The sequence below is a fragment of the Eschscholzia californica genome, unplaced genomic scaffold, assembly GCF_041429995.1.
Source record: "Eschscholzia californica isolate CP2 unplaced genomic scaffold, dmEscCali1.0.p SCAF_5, whole genome shotgun sequence".
In the NCBI taxonomy this organism is placed as follows: domain Eukaryota; kingdom Viridiplantae; phylum Streptophyta; class Magnoliopsida; order Ranunculales; family Papaveraceae; genus Eschscholzia; species Eschscholzia californica.
In genome coordinates this window covers 18,229,007-18,252,045 of record NW_028238472.1, presented here as the reverse complement: position 1 = coordinate 18,252,045, position 23,039 = coordinate 18,229,007, and the positions used below count along the sequence as shown (strand labels likewise).

At 37.0% G+C, this 23,039-nt stretch overlaps 1 protein-coding gene across 1 annotated transcript; it reads right to left on the bottom strand.

The window, feature by feature from the left end:
• Window positions 1-10,132: 10,132 nt before the first annotated feature.
• LOC147537606 (L-type lectin-domain containing receptor kinase IX.1-like) lies at window positions 10,133-19,729 on the bottom strand. The gene is made up of 4 exons (XM_086639950.1): window positions 19,414-19,729; window positions 18,035-18,952; window positions 12,616-12,708; window positions 10,133-12,042 (listed from the first exon to the last, which is right to left on the bottom strand). Exons 1-4 carry the CDS (start codon window positions 19,727-19,729, stop codon window positions 10,133-10,135), a joined length of 3,237 nt encoding a protein of 1,078 aa, XP_086496076.1.
• Window positions 19,730-23,039: the final 3,310 nt, after the last annotated feature.

The window sequence follows — 23,039 nt, the reverse complement described above, 5'->3', positions numbered from 1 at the left end:
ATAGGGATTGGGTATTCTAGTGACCTTCCTTTTGAATCTAAGAACTATTCTCGGATTCATTCTTCCATTCTAGGAAGTGGATCAGCACCTCCCTTAGGTGTGATTCAATGTTGAAATCGTTTGTGTCATCTTAAAACTACATAAAGAAATGGCAAAGTTTTAAAACTCGTTATCGTTTTTGAAAAACTTAGTTTTCCCACATTATTCAATAAAAATCGTCCCCGATTGAATAAGTGATTCCAAGACCCCAGTTCTTCGGAGTAAAGCGGACGAAGGCCCTACCCTTTGACTCCGTCGTTCCGGGTGAGTGAACTACTTCACTGATCATACCTTATGACTCTTGGTTGATAGATTTCATTAATGAATGACTAATCTATCCTTTTGCCTCGAGTATCCAAGACTCTCTTGCTGATCTCGTTGAGTAGAACCATTTAGACGTGTAGGCCTCTTCTATAGACCTACCCGCATTGTCCCAGGGTAGAGGAGGTACTCTGCGAAGGCCGACCCACCTTCCTCGAACAAGGGCGCAACGAGTGTCTTAATCTGGATAGGCGATTACTCAAGATTACGTTTTGGGGACTTTTACGCTAGTCTGGCGTTTGTTATAGTGAACTATTTAGCCTAACTAACGTCCACGACATAAAGCGTAAATAAGTAAGTAAATGCGCGCGAGAAAGTAAATCAAGCAGACATGGATCCTAGTATGGCCCCTAACCTAGAAGATCTAATCTCCTTTGGTTTTCTTCTTGTTTCGCCTTTCGGTTCGTCTTAGATCGCCATCTTTGAACCTCCATTGATTTCTCCCACTCGCCTTTGGATTTCATCCTCAAGTTTCTTCAATGGACTCATAGACCCTAAACTCTAATTACAAGACTCTAACGATTCGCAGATCGTATAAACTTGAAATTAAAATTAATTACAAAGCATGCACCCATCCGTGCTTAAAACAAGAATAAAGATATAAATCTATGGCCATACTAGTTTCCCGCATTCACATCACATGCAATCATATAATATATCAAGGCTAAGAATTATATATGCATGATTATCTTAGGAGATACTTTTGTTGACATCACATGTCACATGACGAACCTTAAGTCTAAATTCGAAGAATTCGACTAATGGTGCGTTCTCGTTTTATCTCTTATGATTTCTAAAATCAACTTTAAGAAAAACTCTGTTTTGGGCTCGAGAAAGCCCGGGTCAATTTCGAAAAAAATATTGGTTCGATTCTTAATGATTTCATAAATCAATTTAAAGAGAAATCTGTTTTGGCCTTCTGGATGGCCCGGATTGATTTTGGAATTATTTGGTTGGAATCGGAAGAAATTTTGGCAAAAACTCTCACTCGAATGATGGTCCCTTTTTGTGGTCTGAAAAGCCTCGAAAAAGCCCGGGTCAAGTCCTAGACAAGTCCCGGCCCAAGCCCACAAAAGGGCTCGGACAAGGTCCGGACATAGCACGGCCTATAGGGCCGGCATGTCCTGGCCGAGGCCTATCAAGGCCTGGTCTCGTCCTGGCCGGAGCCAGGACGCTAGTCCATGCACCGGACGCGTCCTAGGCGTGTTTGGTGCTGGATCGGACCAGCACTAGGTGTCTCGGACTAGTCCGAGACACCCAGAACCTCCCAGACGCGTCTCCAAGACGCGTCTGGTCGAGAGCTCTGGACGCGTCCTAGACGCGTCCAGGAAGCTACCAGTGCAGCTTCTGGTCGCGTCCTAGACGCGACCGAGCTGCTCTGGACGCGTCTCCAAGACGCGTCCAGATGCTTCCATTACAGCTGGTGGTCGAGTCCTAGACTCGACCTGGACGCGTCTCCAAGACGCGTCCCAGCTGCTCTAGACGCGTCCTAGACGCGACCAGTGGCAATCTGGTTGCAGCTGCTGGACGCGTCTCCTGGACGTGTCTCAGCAGCTGCTCTGGACGCGTCCAGTGGACGCGACCAGCAGCTTCTGTCCGGCCAGGAAGCTTCCTGGCCGGACACTAGGGTTTCTAAAACCCTAGTTTCCAAATTTTTTTTTTTTTTTTGTTGTGCAAATCTTATTTGCTAACTTCCAATTTTAAAACTCTTTCTAAATTTTGAAATCTTTTAGAACACTTCTAAAATTTTAAAAAACTTGTAGAAACTTTTAAAATTTCCAAATTTTGTTTTGAGAGTTTCCTAAAACTCAAAACACTTCTTTTAGAACACTTCTAAAATTCCAAATTTTTGTTTTTCAAAAGTTTCCAAAACTTAAAAACAACTCTTAATCAAACCAATTTTGGATCAAAGTCTAGGTTTTTGAAATTTTTCAAAGAACAATTTTGAAATCAATTTTGAAAAAATCTTTGAATCCAATTCAAAATTAATCAAATTTTATGTTTAAAATCCTTTTAAACATAACTATCAATTTAATCAAGCATGGATTAGTTTGAAATTCAATCAAATTGTGACTTTTAAAAGACTTTTAATCATCAATTTGATTCTCAATTTGAAATTCATTGAGTCCCATTCAATAATATCAAATTGTGAGTTTAAATAATTTTAAAACACTTTTAAAATACTTTTATAAACTTAATTTATCAAACTATCAATCATATCTAATATGAACTAGTTCGATTCTTAGCAAAAACTAGTTCATTGCAAGAGCCTCTGACGCCACTGTAGGGTTTTAAACCCTTATACTAGTGTTTATAGCGGAAATAAGACATCTAATGTCTACACTAGTATCCCCAGGATCACATGCAAAACTAGTAATTAATCTAATGGAGATAGTAGATTACCTTAATCGCTTTTCCCTCGAACTAGTTGAATTGATTGAAGAAGACCAAGAGCTTCAAGTGTAGCTCCTCTACTTGGGACACGAGCAATCAATTTGATCTCCCACCTTGTTGTATAGCTAGCACACCAATGGTGGTTGGAAAAGAAGAACACCTTCTTCCTTGACTAGATTGATAGTAATGGGAATTAGCTCACTTTCTCCTCTCTACTTGATGTGGTAGAGTAAGAAAGCTTAGAGAGAAATTCCACACCTTATTCTCTGCCCTAAGAGTGTTTATATAGAACCCTAATAAGAATCCACCTCCTTTTAGGTTTCCTAAAACACCCTTTAGAATAAGATTTAGGGAAATAGTCGAAAATAGCAACTATTGGTATTTTCTCAATTCCCTAAGGAGATGACGTCCAAACCCAGCCAAAATTGGCAGATTTAATGTTCATAACATAAGTAAACGTCCCTCCAAAAATCAACCCAATCCGAGCCCTAAAAGTGCCCGAATCGGCCTAGGCCCAAAAACCCTGTTTTTGGCCTTTTTGTACTATCTTTGCCTAACTCCTTTTTAGGCCTATGAGATATGTTTATGGGACCTTCCCATGATTATATCTCACTCCCACTAGTCATATCCTAGATCAATTTGTCACTCTTATGTGTAACCCATTGTAGGATCCGATCGAAGTTAGCCGCGAATTACTTTGTAATTCGACGATCGTAGTTGGTCTCTAGCTACAACTCTACGATCCATAAATCAATCGGACTTGATGATCTTCCACATCAATTGTCCTATCCGAAAAATTGTTCGCATTGTCACCTTGGTCGAAGGACATCTCCTTCAACTCCTTCACAGTACTGGTGGCCAGGGATGAAGAAAGATGTTGCGGAGTATGTGAGGAAGTGTAATGTGTGTCAGATGGTGAAAGCGGAAAATCGACATCCATCAGGACTCTTGGAACTGTTGCCCATTCCAGAGTGGAAATGGGAGAATATATCAATGGACTTCATCACAGGTTTACCGCGATCTAGTAGAGTCTTTGACGCTATTTGGGTGACAGTTGACAGGTTGACGAAGTCTGCTCACTTCCTACTAGTGAAGACGACAGATAGTGGGGACCGACTGACACAGTTTTACATTAAGGAGATTGTCAGGTTGCACGGAATTCCGGTGTCTATTGTTTCAGACAGAGATTCGTCCTTTACTTCACGGTTTTGGAAGAGTTTCCAAACTTCTATGGGAACATCTTTACATTTCAGTACAGCTTTTCACCCTCAGACTGATGGGCAGACAGAGCGAGTTAACAGAGTACTTGAAGATATGTTACGATGCTCAATACTAGATCTTGGAGGGAGTTGGCAAGATTATTTGCCTTTGGTGGAATTCGAATATAATAATAGTTACTAATCTAGTATTGGCATGGCACCTTTCGAGACATTATACGGGAGACCTTGTCGGTCACCATTGTGTTGGACAGAGGCAGGTGACGCTAAACTAGAAGGACCAGAGGTGATTCTGGACACTTATGAGAAAATTGCTTTGATTCGAAGTAGGCTCCAAGCAGCTCAAAGTAGTCAGAAGAGTTATGCTGACAAGCGACGTAAGGATTTGGAGTTTATCGTTGGAGATGAGGTCTTGTTGAAGGTGTCACCTATGAAAGGTGTTTTACGATTCGGTAAGAAAGGAAAGTTGGCTCCCAGGTATATTGGAACTTTCAGAATAGCTGAGAAGGTGGGAAAAGTAGCCTATCGTCTTGACTTGCCTGCAAGCTTCACAGGGGTCCACGATGTCTTTCACATTTCGATGCTTCGAAAACATGTGAGAGATGGAGATCAACATTCAGTGATAGATTACCATGATTTGGAGCTCCAGCCAAATGTATCATATGAAGAGGAACCAGTTCAGATCATTGATTGTAGGGAGCATGTTCTTCGGCGAAAGACGATTCCCATGGTCAAGGTTTGGTGGCATCACTACAATGACAAGGAAGTTATGTGGGAGCGTGAAGACGATATGCAGCTTCGTTATCCTCATCTTTTTCTCTAGATAGGTACGTTCAATTTCGAGGACGAAATTTTCTGTTAGGAGGGGAGATTGTAGTACCCTGATTTCTTTTAGGGTGCCATTAGAAAAAAAATACATTGGGTTCAAATAGCATATACCCAGATTTCCTATTTTGCCCCTTGCCATTTTTAATTAATAGTAACCCTAACCTTCCCTATTTCTTTTTCTCTTACCGTAAGAGCAAGTTGAAGAAGGGTTCTAGATCAGTGAGAAAGCGAGGTTTTAGAGAGAGAGAAAGTGAAGAAGGAAAAGGAGGAGCTTGAAAAGGATTTGCTAAAGGGTTTAATTTCTTCTTCTTGGTACTACATCTCATGTAGGTTTCTTCTTCCCTAGGGTTTACATAGCCCTCTTTAATTTCAAACCTAGATTTGAATGGTTAGAACAATAACAACTTTAAACCATGAATTTTTGCTACGTTATCATCATATTAGTACCAATTAGTGATACCATAGATATATATTATGATTAGAAACTAATTACAACAACAATATAGTAACCCTAGACCATTATAGTTATATTAATGGAGTATACATATACCCGGACAGCAACCTAGGTTATTTAGGTTATATAAATATGGTATATATATACACCCGGACAGCAACCTAGATATTAAGAATTGTTTATGTTTATGTTATTGATATTGATAATTGATTGTATGAGATGATGTGTATGATATTGGAGCATAAGTGCTATCAATAGTTGTGTGTGATATATTGCTTTAGGTTGTTAACCTAGACAGCATAGGCTAGTCGGAACAAAGAATGGTTGGCTCGACATGTGGGTCGATTGCAAACACTAGTTACTGATGTGATATTAGATAACTTGGTGGACCATGATCTTGAGTTTCGTTAATGGATTGAACTAAGACTGGTTGGCTCGACATGTGGGTCGATTGCAAACACGGGCTTGTCAATTTGATATTGGACAACCCAGTGGACCAAGGGCTTGAGTTCTAATATGGATTGACTGTTGTAATCCATAAGTAATAGGTGGTTGGCTCGATATGATGATCGATGTAAACACAAGTTCATTCTTGTGGACCACATACTTCTAGTTTGAGAAGTAATTTACCAACTAAAGGTTGGCTCGCCTCCTGCTCATATGTGAAGTGCTCGTGTTGCACGGATCCTCTTTTTGGGAGGTATCCATGGTTTATTGAGAGGTTTAAGTCGATGCAAACACGGATGCTAAGTGAAGCTATCTCGTGGACTTCACAATTAGTTATGCCCCTCCAAAAGGGAAGTTGTATTGTTTGATTCTCTTTAACTGTGAATCAGGTTGACTTTAGTGGTGTTGCACGAAAGGTGTAACACAATAGATTGTTATTGTTTTTCTTCTGTTTGATACTTGGTTTTGTTGTTGAATTGGTCTATTTAGACCCTAGGTAATTAGAAATCTACTAGCTGGGTTCTGACCCAGCCTACTATTTTTTCAGGTGATAGAGATCGGGGAGCGCCAACAGTTTGATCTCAGTTCGTCAGCTCGGAGTTTCTTTCTTGGTTTTCGCTTTCGAGATTAGGTAGTTATTTGGAGTTTCTCCTCCTAGACAGTTATTTATTTCATTCGTTATTGTCCGACCTACATGTCGGTGATTTAGAAACATTGTTTGGGTTAAGAAAGTTTAATGGATTTATTTTGGATGATTTATTGATTCTTATGAGCTTCACATTTGATATTATTTGTCTCTTTTGATGAATATATCGACTATGTTTACTGTTCCGCAGAGAAATGCTTTGAGTTTAGGTTTTCATGGCGGCCGACGTGGAAATCTATATTTGGGGCGTTACATTTTCCCACCACCCCTCTGAGTTTATGATAAAATTGTACCCCGCCCCTTCATTTATTCTTATTTGGATAGAGGCTGGGTTCATGATAAAACATAGAGGTTGCAGAGCAATCTCATCAGAAATTGGAATCCATGACTTTTATTGAATACAAGGGTATATTCCGTGCCCTAAGGCAAGGACACTTCTATCAATCAAATGTTACGAAATTTATTGTTATATTTTATTGAGAGAGAGATTTTTATTAGTTATTATTTTTTTGTTTCTTTTCTCTTAAATTAGTTATTATTTTATTGAGAGAGAGATTTTAATTTCTATTTTTAACTCTTGAAATTTATTTTGTTTCTTTTTTTCTTAACTTAGTTATTTTATGGGTCCGTGGGTATATAGACCAAAATAATGTTCAAAAAAGGTTTATGATCCAATCTTCTCAAAATATGGATATTTAGTCCTTTTACATTATGGACATAAAAACCCTCACTTTCTAAACACATTACCGTCAATGTCCCACGCTCAAATTTGACGTGGAGATTTATTAGCAAAAGTTGTGGAGATTTATTAGCAAAAAATATAGAGATTTATTAGAAAAAAAATGGATAGAAACAAATCATAATTTCTCTCTCCTCTAAACAGATTTGGAAAGCAAAATTTCTCTTTCCTATTATCCGAATCAATCAGAAACAAAAATCCTAACCAAAACGAAACGTCATCACCACGGATATTTCCAAATCAATTTTCTCTCTCTTCTTTACAGATTTAGAAACCAAATCAATTTTCTCTTTCCTATTATCCGAATCAATCAAAACAAAAATCCTAACCAAAACTACTGTAAAGTATGTATAATTTATTCACAAATTCTTTTTGTATGGTTAGTTTTCATCATAAAGAAGTTTGTTTCAACGTTATGGTGAGATTTTGGGTTGATTTTTATGGTTTTTTCTGTTGTGACATAGTTTCTGATGTTCAAAATTTCGTCATAAATCAATTTTTAGAGATCTGTTTGATAAATTATGTCAATTTCTGTCTGGTATAACTTAAACTACTGTAAAGTATGTATAATTTATTCACAAGTATCCGTGATTTACCACAGGTTTCGGTAATTTTTGATAAATAACCAATGATAACAGCAAAAATTTAAAAGTTTTTAATTGATCAAACCTTGTAATTTCTGATAGTGGTCATTTATATGAAGGAATTTATATTGTATACTGATATACAATAAGTATGTTTTACAATGGGATTTAATGATGTACAACAAATTCTGATATACTAATGATAAAATATAATTTTTAAACGTTATATACCTAAACTGTAAATACGATATTATGTATAATTTACAATAAATTATGCAAACTTTATGAAAAATAATGAGACAATTATCACAAATAATGAAATCATGTTTCCTTTCCATGTCTTTCAATATGAACATAGAATCGCATTTCAATGGTGCCCATCCATGCACTATCCATTGCAATCTTCAACAGGACACACAGCAGTAACACGCTTAGAATCATTCTTTATGAATTTGAAATCATGCCCGGTGTTGATGCAATATTGCCAAAGAGCATATCGAAAACCTTTGCACCCCCAGGAAATAACTGTCCTAGTTCTGTAAATATCTTATCCCAACCATCTGATTTCAGTTTGATTTCCTTATTTTGATTTGATGATTCTGCCTGGAACTCCATCTGTGATAACAAAGTGAGATAGATTAATTCAAATAAATTATATATACAAGTATATTATTTGCAGTAAATTATATGAACATTTGAATAAATTACATGTACTTTACAGAAAAGTACACATGATTTACATATGTAAATCAAAGATGTTCTAATGATGAAACGGGAACTGTTTTGATATTAAATCATACATAATGTTCCATAAATTACGTATGATTTACACAAAATAATATAATGTTAATGTTATTCGTGAATAATTTGCAGAACCAGAACATATATCATGTTCTCAATTTGATAAACATCGCAGGAAAAAGTTTATATAATTTATGTTACATTATGGTAATTTATTCTAAAGTATATATAATGTTAATTCTGTTATGAGTAACCGTGCGAAAGAATCACGTTTCATCAATCTGTACGGAAAAAAATCAGATCTGAAGAAAATTTGAATATTATACTTTGCATAAACTCCAAATCTATTGATAACTGATATGACGATTGATTGCAAACAATAAGTAAACTCGATTTGTAAGATTTAGAAATGAAGTATTAATCTCATGAAGATCGTGATCATTAATACAAACTTTAGAGAGAGAAAGACAATAATAACTTTCTTGATCTGAAACAGAATCATCAAATAAGAAAACTGTTTACCTGATTAACAATTAAGATGATGATTTTGAATAGCTCTAATGATAATGAAACAAGTTAATGAAAGATTTTCAATCGAAACATAATCAGAAAACATAAAATTTGGTTTGAGTTTTACCTGAACTTAGAAACTCAGTTTTCTGTTTTAATGGAGGATAGTTTCAGAAGATGAAGATGTTGAGAGAGAGAGAGAAAGATAAGACGAGAAGGTTTCGGTTACAAAGTTTTTTGTTTTAATGGAGGATAGTTTCAGAAGATGAAGATGTAGAGAGAGAGAGAAAGATAGGACGAGAAGGTTTCGGTTACAAATTTAAGGAAGATAAAGATTTCTTTCTTCCTTTAGAGTCGGTAATTGGAGAGAGAAACAGGGAGATAAAATAGGAAAACGAATATTGGTTGATTTGAGCTTAAATTAGATCTTATATATATGGAAGGTTAGTTTAGGTATTATAAATTATTTGGTATTCTAGGGATTTGTGTTTTCTCTCTAGATGACACCAAATGGACTAGATATCCATTTGTATTATTTTTTTGGTTTTGAAACCCTTTATAGGATTAGAGAGGACTAAAAGTCCTATTAGGGTCCGTTTTTTGGATTATAAGCCCAAAAATTCTTATTTTATTTCTAAGAAGGAAACTAGTATTGTTTTACTTTATTTCTACGAATGACTATATTTTAAATTTTGAGAAGGGCTTCTAGACAATATCCCTTATTAAAAAAGGATGTGTGTCCCAGTCATCGTTTTCCCTTCTGTTTTATTATATAGATTTTGGAATTAAGCTTTTGACAAAGCATACCACGACGAGTCATGTCGAACGTCAACATTTGGTTGAGGTGATAGAATTTTGTATTTTTGAATTGAATTTTTTTATGTTTTAGGCAGTATTTTTCTGTAACTCAAATCTTTTCGGCCCCCGTCGACCAAAACTTCTGGTTACGTCCCTGACTAGGGGTAACATAATAAATGGGTCGGGCCAAAATTTTGGATTGAATGGTTCTTGCATCGCTTCGCAAACCCGATTAAATATTGATCCATATTCATGGAATAACTTACAACAAACAAGAGAAGTTCAAACATTTCTAGAATTGCAACCGCACAAAATACTTCGCAGACAAAAGATGAGAAGAAAACTTTAAAATGAAATGAATGTAGACCTAAACGCATAGTCACTGATAGCTGGAATGATGACAGAGAACTTCGTTCAACGACCCATTTCAAGGCTAGTACAAGTCAGTGAAGGAGGTTCACTAGAACTAACAGCTAGTTCAGGTACATGATATAAGGGAACAGGCATCTTTGGTGGAAGATCTGGAACTGTTGTCTCCATTTTAAGCACTTGAATCGCTTGACTTATCGATGGTCTCAAAGTGTGATCAGGGTGCGCACACCACAACCCTACACTTACCAAACACGCGACTTGTTTCTCGTCGAACTCCATGTTTAACCTCTTATCCACCACTTCAGAAATTTTTCCTCTTCCACTATGATCCCAAGCCCACTCTACCAGTCCTACTTGAGTTTCTTCTTCCTCCATTCGAGTGATTGACTTTCTCCCGCAAACAATTTCTAAAGCCACCACCCCAAAACTAAATACGTCGGACTCTTTACTAGCTTTGCCCGTGTTAATATATTCTGGTGCTAAGTAGCCAAAAGTCCCTGCCAAACCAGTTGTTTGTGGGCCTAACTCATGGTCCATGAGTCGGGCTAAACCAAAATCGCCAAGTTTTGCATTGAAATTTGAATCCAACATCACGTTGCTCGACTTGACGTCGCGATGTACTACACACTGCTCCCATTCTTCGTGAAGATAAAGTAGTGCAGAGGCCAAGCCAAGAGCTATTTTGTATCTAATATCCCAAGTAAGAGGACTTCTTCTGCCAAAGAGATGCGAATCTAGACTGCCATTAGGCATCAATTCATAAACAAGTAGAAACTCACTTCTCTCGTGGCACCAACCTACGAGTTGAACCAAATTTCGGTGTCTCAGCCGGCTTATAGTTTTGACTTCAGTTATGTACTCCTTTTTACCTTGCCTCGAACCCCTCGAGATTTTCTTCACGGCGACCGCCAGTTCTAGATCGCTCAAGAACCCTCTAAAAACGCCTCCAAATCCTCCTTGTCCCAATTTCCTCTCATCTGAAAAGTTGTTTGTAGCTGAAATTAGTTCTCTTAAGGTGAACCTCTTTGGCCCAGCACCTCTTTCAAAATCACCATTTATAGATGTTAAAACAACTGTCTCCTCTTCCTTTCTAGCTCGACGTTTTTTCGATATAACCATCCATACTAAAACCATCACGAAAATACATATCAAAAGAGCCCCTGCAATAGATAGTTTAACCACCAAACTTATATTAGTACTTTTTTTTGTTGATTTGTTTTCTTGCGTTATTTCCAAACTTGAACTGAACTCCCATGATTGAAGAGTATGTAGCTCCTCAGCATGACCAGTAGAGGCTGAGAATCCAATCATCACCCATTCGGGTAGAACTTGCATCAGATCAGTTTTGTATGATATAATAGAATTTCCTCTATAAATAGTATCGTTTTCGTAAGTCCAAAACACACTAAGATCCTTAGTAGTAGCATTGTAAGTAATCCAAGCATTAGAAGTATTACCACTGTTTAAACTAGCACTCCAAACGGCAGACGTGGCCGAACTAATGGAATTAATATTAATCCCCACATGTTCGAAACGAGGATCCCATTTATTCACATAGGAGTCAAACTCGACATGGACAATCTGGTTTTTAGACCCGAAATCAATAGTAGTTCTGTTATAAAGGCCTAGAAATCCATGTACTGAGTTGGGTGGAATATGAGATCCCACAGGAGCAAGAAAAAACGCAAGTCCATGACCATAAGAGGGCTTACCTCGAGTATTGATAGTAAAGGAGAAATGAGTGGTAAAGTCAGAGAGCTTTCCGGTGGCGGAATCCCAAAGGTGCACCTTTTCAATATAGCTAGCTCGTCCGACCTGGGTTGTATATTTCAGAGTGTTCAATTCAATATTTCCCTTCGAAAATACAGCATCACCTTCCAACAAAATGGTATTGACATGTGAGTTAAACCGAGACAATTTGAAGTGAAGTGAATTCGCAATTGGAAGGAAAAAGAGGAAAGGAATCAAGTAGTTTTGGTTAACTAAAGTGGCCATAAGAAACCAGGAATGAAATAGATAGGAAAACACAAGAGGTTGCAGAGGAATTAGTTTCTATGTCTATATGATAATTTGCAGATACTTAACAAACTACATAATGTTACTTCGAAGAATTGGTCTAATGTTATAAACATTGTATTAAGAGACGAGGTCTAAAACTATACTTGACCTCCACTATGTAGGAGAACTCGTCAACTACGTATACGATATTCTAAACAAGTTTAGCTGATGAAGGACAAATACATGATTTTCAAAATTTCTTTCATGAGTCATATGATTATAACATATATATATATATATACTCCTTAATCTTCACTCGGTTTTTTCAAAAAATATATATATATATATACTCCTTAATCTTCACTCGGTTTTTTCAAAAAATATATATATATATATACTCCTTAATCTTCACTCGGTTTTTTCAAAAATAAGTACGAGGACAAAACTAAGATATATATATATATATATATATACTAAAAGACTTTAAGATTATCCCTATGACGAATACTTTTTAATTTCAACCAATCGCATAATGAAAATTAGGAATAGAATAATATGGTAAAAAAAATTTCGGTTTGAAATAATCCAAATGTCAGACAAATATTCTTCTAAACATTCAACTGATCGTACAATTAATTTTGTACGGAAAGACTATACTCGAAGTTAATTTTCTATTTTTTATAGACCAAATGAAACTTGGTTGAAAAGAGTGAAAATTACAAACAAACCAAGAGCCTTTATGAGTTTTTTTTATATGAACTAGAGAGTCATTACATCGTGACATGGCATGGATATATCATGAATACATTAATCATGAATTGAATAAGCTCAATAAATATCATCTCAAAGACATCTTAAACCTTAAGGGTCATATAAAGACCATCACGGCCATCCTATAGAGTATGAGAACCCATTTATTCTTAAATCTACCTTATTTATACCCAAATTCTTCGGGAGATTGGGCCAAAGGCCCAATGATTTTTGGGAGTTAAGGCCAAGGTCTCCTCTAGAAAATAAATAAGGTGCAGGTCCACAAGTGTAACGCTCCAAATCTAGATTTCCACGGCCCCCATGAAAACCTAAATTTAAAGCATTTCTCCGCAGAACAGTAAACATAGTCGATAATTTCATCAAAAGAGACAAATAATATAGAATGTGAAGTTCATAAGAATCAATAAATCTTCTAAAAGAAACTTTATTAAACTTTCCAAACTCAAACAGCATTTCTAAATCATCGACACGTAGGTCGGACAAGAACGAATGAAAGAAATAACTGTCTAGGAGACGAAACTCCAAATAACTACCTAATCTCGAAAGGGAAAAACTACCGAAAGAAACTCTGAGCTGGCGAACTGAGATCAAACTGGTGGCGCTCCCCGATCTCTATCACTTGAAAAATAGTAGGTTGGGTCAGAACTCAGCTAGTAGATTTTTAATTACCTAAGGTCTAATCAAATGGACCAATCCAACAACAAAACAAAGTATCGAACATAAGAAAGACAATAACATAGTCTATGTTTTGCCACTTTCAAGCCAACACAGCTAAAGCCAACATGTTACACGGTTGAATAAAGACTCGTACAATACAACTTTCGTTTAAAAGGATTACAACTTTGAGATCCACGAGACTCTTCACTTGTCATCTGTGTTTGCATCGACTTAATCCTCTCTAATAAACTATGCGATCCCCCGGTTGTCTCATATCACAATTATGCAGGAGGAGAGCCAACCTCTAGGTGGTAAATTACTTCCCAAACTAGAAGTATGTGGTCCACAAGAATGAACTTTTGTTTGCATCGATCACTTTGTCGAGCCAATCACCGATTAATTATGGTTACAACTATCAATCCATATTAGAACTCAAGACCCTGGTCCACTAGGTTGTCCTATATCGCATTGACAAACCCGTGTTTGCATCAACCCACATCTCGAGCCAACCAGTCTTAGTTCAATCTATTAACAGAACTCAAGACCATGTTCCACTAAGTTATCCAATATCACATCAATAACTAGTGTTTGCAATCGACCTATATGTTGAGCCAACTGTTCTTAGTTCCGACTAGCCTATGCTTTATAGGTTAACAACCTTAAGAAATACAACACACTTATATTCATAAGATTTATGTTCTAATTCATAGACATATCATGTCATACACCAAACAAGTAAGGAACGATAAATATCAGTCATAATGTCGTTATAACTCACTACGATGAGTTTCCTTTCATAAATATGTTTAGGGGTGCAAAATACTACATCATACATGTCTTAAACATCAATTGTCAACATCAAGAACACCAATAAAAATAATTCTTAGCATCTAGGCTACTGTCCGTGTCTATTTATACTTTATTTATATAACCCTAATAGTCTAGGTTGCTGTCCGGGTGTATCTATACTCCATTAATATAACCTTAATGGTCTAGGGTTACTATATTGTTGTTAGAAATAGTTTATAATCATAGTAGATGTCTATTGTATCACTAATTGGGTCAAAGTTGATGATAACCTGGAAAACATTGATAGTTTAAAGCTATTATAGTTTTAACTATTTAAAACTAGGTTTGAAATTGAAAAGGGCTATGTAAACCATATGGAAGAAGAAACTTACTTGATTTGTAGCACAACAAAAGAAATCCAACCACCCACAATGCCTATTTGATGCTCCTTTCTTCTTCTTCTTCACTTTCCGTCTCTACTCCTTTCTTCTCCTTCACTTTCTCTCTCTAGCTTTGCCTCTTTATTGCTAAAAAATAATAAGGGAAGGAAGAAAGTGGGGAATTTTAGGTTATAAGGACTTAAGAGGGTTTCCTTTTTCTAGGATTTAGTATTAGGAAGAAATTCGAAAGGCACCCCCTCATACATGGGTTGTTATAACAAATCAGTGTCTTGGTAGTAAACGAAAGGAAGTTACAAAACTGTGGTGTACTTTCCACGACATTGCGGATTTTTCATTGAAGAAAATTTCGTTCAAATCTGAAATGTGACATGTGGTAGTCGTAATCTGGAAAATCACCTGTGGCATCCACTAGAATAATGACGAATGACCTTTTTCCTACTTTTTCTCTTTTTCCTAAGTGAAATACACAAACACATACACACTCACACACACTCTCTATATATATATAATTATGTTTTTGATTTTTTTCTCTCTAATTTTTACATTCTCTCCAAATTCTACCTTTTCCCTCCAATTTCTAATTTCCTTCAAAAAATTGTTTTTCCCATTATTCCAGATTTTTTTCTCTTTCCAATTTCTACTTTTTCTCTCAATTTTTTTTTCATGCTTAATATTCTACTTTATTCATTCTTTCAGATTAATAATTTCTCTATTTAAATATTCTTTCTTTCTCCAATTTCTACTTTCTCTTTCAAAATTCTAATTTCCCTTTTTAGTTTCGGCGTTCTCTCTTCAAATTCTTCTTTCTCTTTCTAATTTTCTCTCGATTTTTTTCTCGCTCCTCGCTCAGTTATCTAGAGTTTTTTTCCTTGTCAATTAGTTTTCATCTCTCTAAGTATTTTTCATTCCTCAAACAAACATCTATGAAAATGTATAGAACATCTTTGAATGTACTAGACATAGTCTAAGTCAATTTTAGTATGTGAGCATGTATATAATTTTTCACTTTGTGAAGTTAAATTGTGTGTTGTTACTATACCAGTGAATTACTACAATATTTTCTGTATTGGGGGCAAATTTTAGGAGAATCTCTAATCAATTTTAAACGCATAAGCTTAGGCTTTGCATAAGGTTAGAACAACATATCTATCTTACAACTAATCATTTATTCTAATAAATTGAAGTACAAAAAAGGATAGAAATACTCAAATTTTACAGGTCTTATGATCAATAAGCAAGACATTTTAGAAGTTTTCTGCAATGAAATCTCAATAGTGGTAACTAAGGTCAAATGATTCCTTGCCAAAGTGAAATATTATGGAAACATAATAATGTCAAAGAAGATAAAAGTATGCATTTCACTACTCTTTATGTGGCGTGAGAATGCCACATTTCTATCACTTACATTAGTTTGATTTTATGTCGATTTTTAATAATGTATGCATGTTTTCCTGATAGGTGGCATACATGAACGTAAGCATGGGTTTGAACTAAAAACAGATAAGTACTGAAAGTAAGAAAGATCAAGAACATGACCGTAAGGAATCAATTAAGAGCAAAAGGCGATAATAGATGTCTCTGGGCTAAATCAAAAGAAAAGAACACCAAGGACATTTTGATCATTTTGCACTTATAGGGGCAAAGAGAGGTTAAGAAGTTCAAATGAGTCTTAGGAGCATTATGATCAACCTTGGAGAAGATTAGAGAACAAATGAACAAGAAATTTGGGACCTTTTGAGAAATTAGAGAATGTAGAGACATTACGGGTCCGTTTGATACGTGTGAACACATTTGGATGTGAAAACACTTTCTTTACTGTGAGAAAGAAAAACAACATTTTCTTGTCAAAACTTTATTGTTTGGTGTTTGATAAGGCATGGGAAAATTTAATGGGAAGTTCTGTAGGCACCCAGCTTTACTGCTATTGGCACTTTTTTTGACATATACAGGGTGCCAATGTGAAAGTACCCAAATATCTCAAATCATCCATTCTTCGTCCCAGGGTTTTCTAAGAAGAATGGTAGATGAACCACAATTGGTAGAGAGAGAAAGTGTAACCAGCTTTCAATTCACACAGTAAACCAATGTGTATGCACATCCTGATTGGTAGACAGAGGATGCGGAAAATGAGAAATACCCTAGATGCATCACAAAATTTGGGTCTAAATGTTTCTTGATGATTTCTGGGAGAGAAGTTTCTGCAAATAGTTAAAAGCTCAATGCCCTATCACTAACGGTTGCATTTATAGAAAAGAAAACAAAAGTACAACGACTGTTTTACCCCTCTTTACATGAATAATAAAAACAATAAAATATGTTATATACACTTGATTTACACCCCCCCCCCCCCCCCCCTCAAGCCGAACGGCCGTTAGCCAGTGAGAGCTTGAAGCTTAACTCATGAAACTGAGAAGTAGGCAACCCCTTTGTGAATAGGTCAGCAACTTGAGAATCTCCAGGTATATAGATGACACGTAAATTTCCTTTGGTAACTTGTTCACGAACGAAATGAAAATCAATCGCCGCATCCCTACTGCGTGAATGGAGGATTGGATTCACGGCCAAATAAGTGGTGCTTATGTTATCACAATGAATAATTGGAGGTGTGACAGACGAAAAATCGAGTTCCTTTAGTAAATTTTGTAACCAAATGACATCAGCACATGTGTGGGCCACAGCCCGATATTCGGCCTCCGTAGAGGATCGGGCCACAGTGGGCTGGGTTTTTTATGCCCACATTATCAAATTAGGTCCAAGAACAACACATGAACCGGTGGTTGATTGCCGGTCATCAGGGGAGCCGCCTCCATCGGCATCTGAATATCCAAGAAGAGGAAGAGAAGCTGCTGATCGGAATTTAAGACCTCGATCAAGGGAACCCTTTAGATATCATAAAATTTGCTTAGTAGCAATCCAGCGAAATGTTGTGGGTTTGTGCATAAACTTGGACACTTCATTTACAGAGTATGCAATATCCGACCTAGTAAGGGTGAGATATTGCAAAGATCCGACGAGACTTCGAAATTCTTGAGGATTTGGAAGTGGAGTACCATCAGACTTTGATAATTTGGTGCCTGTGAGAACAGGAGTGGAAACCGATTTGGACTCGAGGAGACCAAACCTTTTTAAGAGATCCAAAGTGTATTTGTGTTGACTTAGAACCAAGGAGGAATCATCACGAGAAACCTCCATCCCCAAAAAGAAACTAAGATCCCCAAATCAGACATATCAAAATTTAATTTGAGAGCTTGAATTAGAGAAAGTAAATCATGATGTGAAGAACCAGTAATGATTATGTCATCGACATATAATAACAAAACGGTAATACCTGACTGTCGTTGTTGATAAAACATAGAAGGGCCTGAAATCGATTGTGAAAATCCCAATTTAAATAAACAAGTACTGAAACGTTGATGCCAGGCTTTTGGTGCCTGCTTAAGGTCATATAAAGCTTTGTTGAGCTTACATACATGATTTGGGAAGTTAGAATCTTCAAAACCCTCTGGCTGAGACATGAAAACCACCTCTTGAAGATCGCCATGGAGAAAGGCATTTTTGACATCAAGTTGTCTGATCATCCATTTACCAGTGACAGACAAGGAGAGGACAGTACGAATAGTAGCCGGACGAACCACCAGACTAAATGTTTCGGCATAATCTATGCCTGGTTGCTGCGTATAACCACGAGCTGCTAATCTAGCTTTGAATCTCTCTATTAAACCATCTGATCTCTGTTTGATACGAAAAACCCACTTGCAATCTACCAGATTCATATTCGGTTGTCGAGGAACTAAAGTCCAGGTATTATTTTCGTGAAGTGCATGAATCTCTTCAGCCATTGGTGTTCGCCAATGAGGATGCTTCGAAGCTTGAAGAAATGTGGATGGTTCTTCAAGAGTCGAAGATGTGGCAAGAAAAGAGGAGGAAAGATTAGTATCAGAGAATAAAACCTTAGGTTTTCTAGTGTCGTCCCTATTTCGTGTTATCATGGGATGCTTTGAGACTGTGGTTTTGGATTTAGGTTTAAGAGAGGAAGAAGACGATGGATGTGGACCAGATTTCTGAAAAGAGATACGCGTGGGAGTAGGAGAGGATGCGTGGACAGGAGTAGGGACAGTAGTCGTGGCAGAAGGAATAGTGGTGGGTGTGATGTTTGGACGTATCTGTTGAGAATTGGAGGACAGGTGGGGAACCACAGAGACAACTGGTACTGGTGCGGCGTTAACCTGAGGTGGAGGGACATGATCTGAAGGAGGCAGAGGACGTGGAATAAAAAGTACGCGTGGTGGAGAGGAAGTAGTACGAATAACAGCTGGATTTGTAGGATTTGATGAGTGGGATTTAAGGGGACACGTGGAAAAGGGGAGAGTAAAGGTGAGATAGCTGGAGGTGTGTTGGAAGAAAAAGGGGGAATTCGATTGTCAAAACTCCAAGTAAGAGTTAATGGAGGATAGAGGGAACTTGAAGAAGATTCAGACGAAGGAAGAAGAGAGGAGGGAAAGATCGATTCGTCAAAGATAACATTTCTGGAAATGAAAACTCTATTAGATTTCTCATCCAAACACCGATAGCCCTTATGATCAGGACTATAACCAAGAAAAATGCAGGATTTAGATTTAAAATCAAGTTTTGAAGAACGATGAGGAGTAAGAAGGGGGAAACATCGACAACCAAAGATACGAAAACGAGCATAAACTGGTTGTCTACCTGTTAGCTTTTGAAAAGGAGATATGCCATTTAGAAGTGAAGATGGAAGACGATTGATGATGTAAATAGAAGTTTGAAAAGCTTCAGTCCAGAGAGAAGCAGGAGCAGAGGCTTGGTGAAGAAGACAAAGAGACGTTTCAACAAGATGTTTGATCTTTCGTTCAGCAACCTCATTCTGTTGGGGTGTATGAGGACAGGATTTTCGATGAATAATTCCATTTGAGATTAGGAAATTTTCCATTGATTTACTAATATATTCTCCCCCTCCATCAGTTTGAAAAATCTTAATAGGTTTTGAGAATTGTTTTTCCACCATAATTTTAAAATTCTTGAAATGATGTTCGACCTCTGATTTATGTTTTAGGAAAAAGATCCAAGTAAAACGAGTAAAGTCATCAATCAAAAGCAAGACAAAACGAAAACCAGAAGAGGATGTAATAGGCGAAGGTCCCCACAGATCAGAGTGGATTAATTCACTTGGATAACTAGAGACATAATTAAGAGTAGAAAAAGGAAATTGATGGTGCTTTCCTGAAATACAGCTAATGCACTTTGATTTTGTCATTACAGACTTTGTTAAAGGTAAAACATCCTTACTAATTAGAGAATTTAAAGCTTGCAGGTGGAGATGACCAAGTCGACTGTGCCAGACATCAGAGGTGGTTCGAGCTTCAAGAGTTAGTGATTGAGTGAAAAAAATTGAGGGTTGGATGGAGCAGGAGTTACACAATTAAAATCATGAAGAATCTGAGAAATAGAAATTAAGTTCTTTCTGAAAGAGGGAACTATAAGAACATTTTGAAGAGTTAAATCTGAGTTTAGAGAAACTTTACCAACTCGTGAGACCGAGGCAGTATTGCTATTTCCTACCATAACCTGATCAGGGAGAGAAACATCAGATCGAGAGATAACAGACACATTATCAGAAGCAATGTGGCATGTGGCTCCTGAATTCACATACCAATTTGGATCAGAAGAAATGGAATCAAGACCAAGAACAGCAAAGGATTGGGCCAGATTAGTCTGTCGAGGAAGATGATAACATTGTCTAGCAGAGTGACCTTGTTTTCCACAATATTGTCAAGTTACTACTTGACGATCAGGAGGAGGACCTAGAACCGAAGGAGAGAAGCTTTGATAATGAGCACCTCTGTTTGAGTTAGAGCCTCGATGGGAACCATGATAACCACCTCTGTTTGAGGAACGACCTCGATTTCCACGAGTGAAAGAGGATTGAGAGCAAAAAGAGGGTTGGGAATAAAGAACAGTTGAGAGGTGAAAGAGGGAGGTGGTTGAATGAGTTGGAGTCGAAACTCATGAGTGAGAAGATGAGCCTGAAGCTAAGAGGAAGAAGGATGAGTAGAACGAGTTGTGATAGAAGTCACAAAGCTATCAAAATCAGGTCCAAGACCAGAGAGAATGATAAGAACCATTTCTTCATCAGCTACTGGATGACCAATAGCAGCAAGAGAGTCTGAAATAGATTTTAGACGAAGAAGATAATCGGAAACAGAGAGAGAGTCTTTCTTGGTTGTTTGAAGCTGAAGCTTCAAATTCATGAGTCTAGCAGAATTGATTGAGGAGAAAGTTCTCTCTAGAGATTCCCCAACAGCTCCGGAGGAGGTTAAGCCCAAGACATGAGTGAGGATTGGTTTAGTGAGAGTGACGTTAAGACATGAAAGAAGCATTTGATCAATGCCATACCAGTAAGTGAAATCAGGATTTGGAATGAGAGAAGAAGAGCTTTCAGTAGAAAAGGGAAGAAATTCAGGAGGAGGAGGAAATGAACTACTTACAAATTTGTAGAGGTCTTGAGAGTGAAGAACAGGTAGAAGTTGATTGCGCCATAAGAGGTAGTTTGAGTTATCCAATCGAATGGAGATGCGATTAGAAATGTTTGTGAGGGTGGGTAAAGAGGAAAAGCCAATGGTGGGATTTGAAGGAGAAGAGATAATAGTAGGAGATGAAGGTTGAGTTGCTGAGTTTGCCATTGAAAAAGGAAGAAAAGAAGAAAGGAAAGGAAGAAAAAGAGTGGCGGCACTGAAAACAAAGGAATTAGGTATTTGGCTCTGATACCATGCAAATAGTTAAAGGCTCAATGCCCTAATAGGGCACTAACGGTTGTATTTATAGAATGAAAAGAAAAGTACAATGACTGTTTTACCCCTCTTTACATGAATAATAAAAACAATAGAATATGTTATATACACTTGATTTATAGTTTCTAAAACGGATTGAGAGAGGATTGGAGGAAATCAATCTTCCCTCGATGTTCTGATCCTCTGGACAACATTTCTGGTAAGGGAGTTCTTATTCATCAAAGTAATATAAACATAAAATTGAAACCCTAAATTGACTGTGATTGAACTTTTTCTTATTTTCATTGAAGAAAGTGGTTGGAGTTAGTACTTTTATGATTTCTTCCTAATTAACTATAGAGAACCCCATCTTCCTCCTCCCACTTATTGTTCTGGTTTTAATCATACCCCTTCTTTAGTTTCAGATGCTTCTTTTGTTCGTCCATGGAAGTTCGCATCCAATAGTACAACAACGACCATCATCGTTATCATGCTCAGTGATATCCTCATTGATGAATGAGTAGTATCAAAGAGAAGCTCCCACATATTGAATGATAAGATGAAGAGATTTTCTGGTGAAGATGGATTCTTTCTTGATAGGAAGAGATTGATTCTTTTGCTAGGAAGAGATGGATTTGAGGAAGTCTACAGAGAAAGAGTCTGAGACGGAAGGAGAGAGAGCGCGACACGGAGGGTTAAAAAATGACTTTCCCATGTTTTAGATGGGAAAAATTTTCACTTGATCTTCCGACTTTTTTTTCTGACGAAAATCGATTTTCGTAAGTACATTGATTTTCCAACCTTATGTTCGTAGGTATCAATCAGACCCTAGATAAAGGCACCCTAAGATTTCTAACGAAAAACCCAAGCCTAAGCACATGACAAAGAGAGAAGAATAAGAAGATCATCTTGAAGGCACCCCCTTAAATGAAGCCCGAGTGCATTTTTTGGTAAGGGAAAAGAATTGGGTGCCCAGTTTTATCATCTTCTTCATCATGAGCTAGGGTTTAAAGAGTTCTAGAGAGGAAAAACTAACGAAAAAAGACGAAGAAATGAGCAAAGAGAACATGAAGAGGGAAGAATGAGCATCTCCTTAGTCGACCAGTGAGGCAGCCAGCTCAATCCAAGCTGCTGCTGTTAGCTGTTTTCATTGTGGAAATCATGACGTCGTTCTTCGCCATGGAGTAGTGATAGGCCTAAAAATAGGTCTATTCCCGCAAGTATACGGGGTCAAGTTATAGTATTGAAAATAAGATCGAGTATCGTCCCAAGGACAAGCTATTTTATCTAAATCTCGAATTAAAACCCCCTTTCATTAATTTTGATTTGTTTTTAAGAAACTATTTTAAAAAGAAAGCAATACTAAAAGACTAATAAAAATGAAATCAAGATGAGAAGAAGAATCTAGGGTTTTCGATTTCACCACATAAATGGACTACTTAAAACATGCATTAATTAACAAATCCCTTTTCTCATGTATAACTCAAAATCTAACATAATAAACTATTTAGATTTCGGAATATATTCTTTAATAACACAATTCAAAAT